At 56.1% G+C, this 9,243-nt stretch overlaps 1 protein-coding gene across 1 annotated transcript; it reads right to left on the bottom strand.

Moving 5' to 3' along the window:
• Positions 1 to 507: 507 nt before the first annotated feature.
• ADI1 (acireductone dioxygenase 1) lies at positions 508 to 8,658 on the bottom strand. Its single transcript, NM_001285837.1, is given in 4 exon segments — positions 508 to 627; positions 815 to 994; positions 5,200 to 5,319; positions 8,539 to 8,658. Coding segments are annotated over 4 exon segments (540 nt in total).
• Between the last annotated feature and the right edge of the window lie 585 nt (positions 8,659 to 9,243).

The raw sequence follows: 9,243 nt of genomic DNA, 5'->3' as shown, positions 1-9,243 counted from the left end.
CCACCTGTTGATTTACTCCCAAAGTGCCCGGAACAGCCAGGGGCCAGGGACCCAAGCCAGGTGTCCCCGTGGCTGGCAGGGACCCCCACCTGAGCCATCACCACTGCCCCCCAGGTGCACATCAGCAGGAAGCTGGAATCGGGAGGGCAGCAGCTCTTGGACCCAAGGAGGCGGGCATCCTACGCGGTGTCTCAGCACTGCCAACACCCGCCCCGGCTGCTTTCCTCTGGAAGGGAAGCGGCACGAGCAACCCCGAGGCTGCCTGCCGACGGGAGAGGCCGCCCAGCCAAGGCCTGGCCTGCAGACAGAGCCCCTGTGCGTTCACTTTGGGAGGTGACACTCAGACCGCGCACCACCACCACCAGGCAGAAATCAGCTCCTTTCATCACTAAACGTCCTCGCGAGGGAAAGACAAAGCAGCCTCAGGCGACATCACAGCAGTGAAGAGAAAACGCAGGATTTCCTGATTCAAGGCCTCCACAAGGCGCTGCTGCTGCCGGGGCATGGCTAGGCCGACTGCGCCAGAAACTTCACGTACTGCTCCCGGGCGTCAAAATGGTCAGCCGGCCGGTTGTATGCCGTCCACACAGGCTCTCCCACGAACAGCCGCATGGCCTTCACATAGTTCTAGAAAACACAAGCACACCCAGCAGCCCCTCAGAGCCGCAGCCTTCGACGTGAGCACGCAAGCACGCTAACGCAAGAGAGCTCCCTGCTGTGCTCCTGTCTCGACGCGTCTCGGGGGCACCCTGTCCTGGAGGAGGCCTGCGTCAGGTGGCGTGGCTGAGCGCCCGTCCCGGAAGGCCGGACCCACCTTCTCGTCCAGCGTGAAGCGGTGGTAAATGCCCGCAGGGAGCGTGATCAGGTCCCCCTTCTCCATGGCGATCCGGATCCACTTGTCCTCCCTGTCTCTGACGTCAAAGTACCCGCTGCCCTCCAGGATGTAGCGGATCTCCTCGTCCAGGTGCAGGTGCTCCTCGTAGAACATCTTAAGCTGGGGCAGGAGGAACCGCGTGAGCGTCCTGGAGAGCCGTCGCGGCCCTGACCCCTGGCCACAGAACTCTCTCCAGGCAGACGAGCACGGCCCTCGCTCAGAAAGGCTGTCACCATGAGTGCCGGGCCGGAGCCAAACACCCCACCGCACCACATGCCAGGCAGCACTCGGGGCTCCACACACGACTCAGGGGGCCTCCTGGTCAGCCCCACGTCGCAGACAGGCCGGGTCACATAGGGGGACTGCCACATGGATGTCCTGGCTCCACGCTGGGCCCCACGTGTGGCAGTCACAAGCCACTGCACACAAGGGCCAGCGAGGAGCCAGGACAGTTGCAAGGACGCAGCCATGACCTGGGGAAACACTTCCCCTTTGTTCAAATCACTTTCGCGTCTTTCCCGAGGGCTCTTCTCCCTAGCGTGTTCTAATCAAACGCTCAAACATGCAAAAACGTGGGAAGAGTCAACAGCAAGCACCTCAGACTTTCAAAGCTTTCCTCACAGAAAGTCTACAGGGAAACACTCGAGGAACCTGCGCTTCCAGCACAGCCCTGAGCGCCTCACCGCACACCCGTTCTCACCCAGCAGCCTCGCGCCTGCGAATTCTGCAGCAAATCCCTGGTGCAGCTGAGGGGCTACACCGTCCCCGGGGCCAAGGACGGACCAGGGACAGCAGGACGACTGCCTGAGCGCCTACTCATCGACCCGGCAAGGGGGCCTGACCTCGAAGATCACCCCAACATTAAGACAAAAATTGAATCGAGACAAAGACCTCACACCCTTCACAAAAATTAACCCAAAAATGGATCCCGGGTGTAAATGTCACATGCAGAACTCTAAGACCTCGACAACCCTGAGTCTGGCGACGACTTTATCGTGACACCGAAACCCAAGCCGTGGAAGGAAGAGCCGAGAGGCCGGACGTCACTGAAATGAAATCGCTCTGCTCTGTAGGTGCTGAAGAGACAAACCAGAAATGGACGACTGTCCCAGCAAGACACACCTGGTAAAGGGCTATGATCAAAATACACGAAAATCTCTTAAAACCCAAACACCTGGTCAAAGCAATGAGCCTGGGGGCCCGCACTGGGGCCTAGTAGGTTAAGCTCCGCTGCAGTGCCAGCATCCCATCTGGGTGCTGGTTCAAGCCCCTGCTGCTCTGCTTCTGATCCGGCTCCCTGATAACGGCCTGGGAAAGCAGTGGAAGATGGCCCAGGTGCTTGGGCCCTGCACCCACGTCACAGATCTGGAAGAAGCTCCTGGCTCCTGGCTCTGGATCAGCCCAGCTCCAGCCATTGCAGCCATCTGGGGAGTGAACCAGTGAGTGGAAGCCCTCTCTCCTTCTCTCTCTGTCTCTGCCTTTCAAATAAATAAATAAATCTTTAAAGAAGAAGAAGAAGAAAGTCAAACTGGGAATCAATCATGTAGTTGCATCCATGAGGGACCTGCGGCAGGACGAGCTGCCACACTGAACTGGGGAGAATCGCAGCTGGGATGGGCTGGCTCTGGGGCTCTGAACTGGCAGGAACACTTCAGAGGCATCACGTCATGACAGGCGGGTTAATTCTCCAACTGACACAGCAGTCTTGAACATACACGCCTCCAACAACAGAGCATCAAAATACCTCGGTCAACACTGGGAGAGCAACAAGGAGGAGCAGCGGGACCCATCAATACAGCCGGAGCCTTCGACACCGCAGTGTCAGCAGCTGGCGGACCCAGCAGGCAGACACTGGGGAGCCTGGAGACGACCTGGACAGCACCATGCGGCCCTGGCCTAGCCAGCTTGCACAGAGCAGTTCGCCAACAACAGCCAAACACACACTCTTTTCCTGCCCTCGTGTAATGCCATCAAGACAGAGCTCATCCTGAGCCACAGTCGTGATATATTTACCGGAAGTCAACTCATTCAGAGTGTATTCTCTGAATACAACAGAACTAAACTATAAACCGATGACACAGAAATCCCCAGGAAAATCCCCAAAATAACTGGAAACTAACATGTTCAAAAAAAAAAACTTCTTGAGTTAAAGATGAAATCAAAAAGGAAATCAATTACAAGACACTTCCAATAAATGGCAATAAAAACATAACACATCAGAAAGTGTGCTCCAGGATAGGAACAGCTCCGAACACCTCTGTTCAAAACAAAGAACGGCTGAAATCAGAGAACTCATTCCAACTCAAGAAACTAGAAAACTGAACCGAATGTACATAAAAGAAAGCAAATAATAAAGTTCAGAGCAGAAATCAGTGAACTAAAAAAATAGAGAAAAATCAATGAAACCCAAAGTTCTTTGAGAGGATTAATAAAACTGATAAGGCTGTAGCCAGACTCAGGGGAAAAAAAGACATAATTCAGAAATATCATGGAGAAAGAACAGCATCACATACCCTATAGATATTAAAAAAATAAAGGAGTACTCTGAATTATTTTATACCAATGAATATGCCAACGCAGATGAAGGAGACCAATGCCTTGAAAACAGGAACTACAAAACTCATTCAAGAACAAGCAGATCACAGGGCAGCCCGTGTCTATTAGGCCAAAACCTTCCAACAAATGAGGGGCACCATGGAGCAGCAGGTTAAGCCACCATTTGCAATCCCTATATCCAAGGCATCCTATATTGGAGAGCTGGTTCCACTTCTGGCTACTCTCTAATCTGCCTGGGAACAAGTGGGAAATGGCCCAAGTAGTTGGGCCCATGCTACCCATGTGGGCAGTTCCTGGCTCCTAAATGGAGTTCCCAGCTCCTGGCTTTGGCCTGGCCCAGCCCTGGCCACTCTGATCTTCTGGGGAGTGAACCAGTGGATGGAAACTTTCTCTCCCTTTCAAGTAAATAAATAAATATTAAAAATAAAGTAAAAGGCCGGCGCCATAGCTCACTAGGCTAATCCTCCACCTGTGGCGCCTGGGGTTCTAGTCCCGGTCGGGGCACCGGATTCTGTCCCGGTTGCTCCTCTTCTAGGCCAGCACTCTGCTATGGCCCGGGGAGTGCAGTGGAGGATGGCCCAAGTCCTTGGGCCCTGCACCTGCATGGGAGACCAGGAGAAGCACCTGGCTCCTGGCTTTGGATCAGTGCGGTGCGCCGGCCACAGCAGCCATTGGAGGGTGAATCAACAGAAAAATCAAGACCTTTCTCTCTCTCTCTCTCTCTGTCCACTCTGCCTGTCAAAAAAAAAAAATCTAAAAATAAATAAATAAATAAAATAAAAATAAAGTAAAAACCTTCAGTTTTTACTGATAGCTTCACTGGTGAATCTAGCAAACAGAAGGGGAAAAAATCTCACCATTCTACACATAGAAAATACTGAAAAGGGCTGGTGCTGTGGTACAGCAGGTAAAGCCTCCGCTTACAGTGCCAGAATCTGATATGGGCACCAGTTCAAGTCCCGACTACTCCACTTCCAATCCAGCTCTCTGCCAAGGCCCGGGAGAACAGCAGAAGGTGCCCAAGTGCTTGGGCCCCTGCACCCACAGAAGAAGACCTGGAAGAAGCTACAGACTCTGGCTTCTGATCAGCCCAGCTCTGGCCCCTGTGGCCATCTGGGGAATGAATCAATGGATAGAAGACCTCTCTCCTTTCTCTCTGTCTCTACCTCTCTCTGTAACTCTGTCTTTCAAATAAATAAAATAAATCTTTAAAAAAAGGGGTGGGGGGGGGCGGTGCTTTGGTGCAGCGGGTTAAAGCCCTGGCCTGAAGCACTGGCATCCCATATGGGCACTGTTTCTAGTCCTGGCTGCTCCTCTTCCGATCCAGCTCCCTGCTATGGCCTGGGAAAGGAGTGGAAGATGGCCCAAGTCCATGGGCTCCTGCACCTGCGTGGGAGACCCAGAAGAAGCTCCAGCTGTTGTAGCCATCTGGGGAGTGAACCAGCGGATGGAAGACCTCTCTCTCTGCCTCTCCCTCTCTCTGTAACTCTGTCTTTCAAATAAATAAAATATTAAAAATAAAAAGAAGAAGACCTCTCTCTCTGCCGCCTCCTCTCTGTAACTCTGCTTTTCAAATAAGTAAATAAATATTTTTAAAAATTAAAAAAGAAAACACAGGAAAGGGAGGACAGAACTCCTCTGACACAAAGCCCTAGTGAAGACACGAGAGGAGGGAGTGAGTCTTGTGCCGTCCGTGTGAACAGAGAGCCTTACCTTCTCGTAGTGGGGCAGCTTATCTTTGGAAATGGTGTGTGAATGGAGGGCCTTACCTTCTCCTCGTAGTTGGGCAGCTTATCTTTGGAAATGGTGATGATGTCCATCCAGGAGTAGTTTCTCTCTCTCCGGATCTCTTCCAGGTGGGGATCGTTCTCATATTTGTCGGCATCCAGCTACCAAAGCAGGAGGTCCCGTGAACACAAGCCGTGGAGACACCATTCCTGCTCTGCATTGTGGTCACACCCCACGCGCACGTGCTGCTGCTCTGTCAGACTGAGACTAACCCCTTCACTGCCTGTCCTTGCTTCTCGTGACAGGTGGAGTCCCGTGTGGCTCTGCCTCTCTTCCCTCCAACCGTCCTTCCTGGAGGGCCCCTCTTCACATCTCTAGGCCAAGTTCTCTCCGCGTCCCGCCTCGCTGCCACCTCCCTACTTGGCAAGTCTCATGGATCCTCTGTGGACTCTCTGGTCAGTATGTTTCCCGAGGCCAAGAGGTCTGACAGTCACACCAACAGAGGAAACTCAAAGTCATGAGATGGGGTAGGAGGACACTAGCAGCGGCCCCAGCTGGCATTTCTACTTCTATTGGTCTCTGTTCCCCTATTTTTAAAGAAATCCACATTACAAAACAAGTAGGGGGACCGGCACTGTGGTGTAGTGGGTTAAGCTGCCACCTGCAGTGCCGGCATCCCATATGGGCGGTGGTTTGAGACCCGGCTGCTCCATTTCCAACCCAGCTCTCTACTGTGGCCTGGGAAAGCAGTAGAAGATGGTCCAAGTGCTTGGGCCCCTGCACCCACGTGGGAGACCTGGAAGAAGCTTCTGGCTCTTGGCTTTGGATAGTCACAGCTCCAGTCATTGCGCCCAATTGGGGAGTGAACCAACGGATGGAAGACCTCTCTCTCTCTCTCTCTATTCTGACTTTCAAATCAAAAAAAGAAAAAAATTGGTACTTCACATCTCCATATCCTCACTCATGAAGCTTCCTATGCCTAAAATGCCCACTTAACCTCTTCATTTCTCAAAACCCTTTTTTATGTTATTTAAACAATTTATTTGAAAGGCTGAGAAAGACAGAGGTCTTCCATCCACTAGCTCACTCCCCAAATGCCTGCAGCAGGTGAGACTGGAAGAGGCTGAAGCCAGCAGCCAGGGGCTCCATCCAGGTCTCCACAAGGGTGGCAGGGATGAGTCCTGGACGGCTGCTAGCGTTAGTAGCAGGAAGCTGGTGGGGAGCGGAGGTGGGACTCAACCCCAGGCGCCAGAGCTGCAGAGCTGTACACATCCCAGCTGCTGGCTTGACCACTGCACCACACCACCACCCCAGAATCTATTCTTTGAGGTCTAATTCTAACATCCCTTCTTCATGAACTACTCCCCTGGGGCCCCAGGCAGATCTAATCTGAGCTCCTACTTACGACTACTAGCAATAAATGCGGTGCATTTTGCCTTTAAATGCAGATCGGGATGCCCACATCCCCCATGAGAACACCTGTTCTCCTGTCCAGCTTCCTACAATGCAGACCCTGGGGCAGCAGTGCTGGCTCAAGCAGGTGGGGTCCTGCCTCCCACGGGAGGCACAGATCGAGGTTCTGGCTGGTGCGGCAGAAGAGTGACCAGAGGATGGGAGGTCTTCTGCCTTTCAAATGAACAATGAATGGACACCCTATCACCAGTACTGAACAGCCAAGTGCAAAACGTCTCAAGTGCTTGTCATCAAGCCGTTCTTTTCTACACGGTGACTCCAAACTTTAGGAAATGCACTGCTTGGCACGCGCAGTGCGTCCTGGCTCAACAGTGCAATTTCCAGGTGTGTGCCGGGGGTGTGAGAGCCTGCCACCCCTCTGCTGCGGCACTAAGGGGCAAAACCACTCCCCATCTATTCCCAGGATCCGGAATGCTACTGTTATTGTTTTTTTAAAGACTTATTTATCTGGAAGGCAGAGTTACAGAGAAAGAAGCAGAGACAGAGGTCTTCCATCTCCTGGTTCACTCTCCAAATGGCCCCACCGGCCAGGGCTGGGCCAGGCCAGGCCAAAGCCAGGAATAGGGGCTCCCTCCAGGTCTCTCATGTGGGTGGCAGGGACCAAGCACCTGGGCCATCTTCCACTGCCTTCCAGGTGCACTAGCAGGGAGCTGGATGGGAAGTGGAGCAGCCGGGACTCCAGCCCCCATCAGTAGAGGCTTAACCCACTAGGCTGCAGCGCCAGCTCCTCCCCCCCCCCAATACTATTTTTAAAAGCATAAAAACACCCGGGACCCTACAACCCAAGAGCAAATACGATTCAATTTTGGCACCACTTGATGTGCCATTCAGGACAGAACTAGCAGGCAGGAGGCTGGTTTGGCCCCACGGAGTGATGAACTTTGCAGTAAAAGCGTTTCATTCTTTGGCTCGTAATTTTATTCTCAGTCTCAGACTGCCCCACACACGATGAAAGCAATGGATTGCAGTAATCTGACCTGGTGGTTTAGACTGTGGGGAAATTAGATCCTACCGTAAACCAAAACCTTCCCCTCAGGGCTGGCTGGCACTGTGGCACCAGCACCCCACACCTGCCCCAAGACCCAAGTGCTGAGCCCCTGCCCCACGTGCAAGACCAGGATGGAGCTCTTGGCTCCTGGCTTTGGCCTGGCCCAGCCCAGGCCAGTGTGGCCACTTGGGGAGGGAACCAGCGGACGGAAGGCTCCCTCCCTCCCTATCTCTGCCTTTCAAATAAAAATAAATCTTAAAAAAAAAAAAAAAAAAAAAAAAAAAAACCAAAACTTCCTCTCGTCTAGACCCCACTCGATTGCCTGGACCACCCTGTCCGGCGCACAGCAGGCGGGTGCCGGGTTGGCCTGCGCATTTACTTCGGCCACTCACCCAGCCTGGCTAGAAAGAAGCAAACGGCCACACAGGGGTCCGCCGCAGCCGCCCCTCGCCCTGCCCCAGCCCCAGCCCCGTCCGAGCCGCGCGCCAACCCCGCCGGGCCGGCTCGGAAGCCCAGCACTGCGCCCCCGCCAACAGGCGCTCGCTTTCTCGCTCGGACACGGTCAACCAGGAGAGCCCGGGGCAGCGCTGCGCAGACCCCAAGTCCTGCGTGGGCCGTGGGCGCGGGCTCCCGGGTCGCGCTCGGCAACCCCGCGGGGTCCTGAGGAGGGGGCGCCGGACCCAGGGCACGTGCGACCCAACCGAAAACCCCGCCGACCACGAGCCCACGCCCCTCGCCGTACGGGCGAGAGCCTGCGCAGCGCGCCGGGGCCCCGGGAGGCGACCCCCGAGCCCCACTACGGAGCATGCGCAGCAGGTGCGGCCCGCAGAAGCCCTGCTGAGCATGCGCGGCGCGCCCCGGCAGCCGGGCCGAGGGCCGCGCGGTGCGTGCAGGCGGCGCGTGCGGGCGCCCCGCGTACCTTCCAGTAGAGCACCCCGAGCTGGCGCAGCTGCTCCAGGCCCACCGTGCGGCTGGGCTGGAGGCGGTGGGGCAGCCGCGGGTCGTCGGCGGTCTCGTCCATGTACCAGGCCTGCACCATGGCTGCGGGCTGCGGGCTGCTGGCGGCGGACGGGCTCCGAGCGGGCAGGACAGGGGAGGGGCGCACCCGGCCCTCGGGCGGGGCCTGCCTTGGAGCCCAGGGCGAGGGGCGGGGCAGGCCGGGGTCCGCGGGCTCGGAGTTCGGACGGGGGCGGGCGCCGCGCAGCCGGGTGCGGGGCAGCGAGGGTACAGAGTTCGCGCAGTGCGGTAGGGCAAGCGCGCCCCGAAAGCTGCGGTGCCCGCCGCCCCGGGCCTCGGTGTTAGCGAAACCGGAGGCCTCAAGTACCGCACGGCAGATGCACTGTGCTTAATTTCATTTTATGTGGGAAGGGAGGCAGAGCCCAGGGCTGCTGGTGCACGGGGCCGGGACCCGTGCTTCTCGGCCCGGGTCTCCCACCAGGGGGGCGGGGCCGAGCACTTGAACCATCACCTGCGGGGAGGCGGGCTCAGAGCGGAGCACCTGGGACCCCGCCTGGCCGGCCCTGGCCTCTGGGAGCCGGTCAGGGTACCTGAGCCCTCACCTGCCTGTCCCGGGGCGCGCTTGTAGGAGGCGGGTTCAGCGGAGCACCTGGGCCACCCCCCCCCC

This window comes from Oryctolagus cuniculus, chromosome 2, assembly GCF_964237555.1.
Source record: "Oryctolagus cuniculus chromosome 2, mOryCun1.1, whole genome shotgun sequence".
NCBI lineage: Eukaryota > Metazoa > Chordata > Mammalia > Lagomorpha > Leporidae > Oryctolagus > Oryctolagus cuniculus.
Note: the sequence above shows the minus strand (reverse complement) of the source record. Positions and strands in the feature narration are given on the sequence as shown.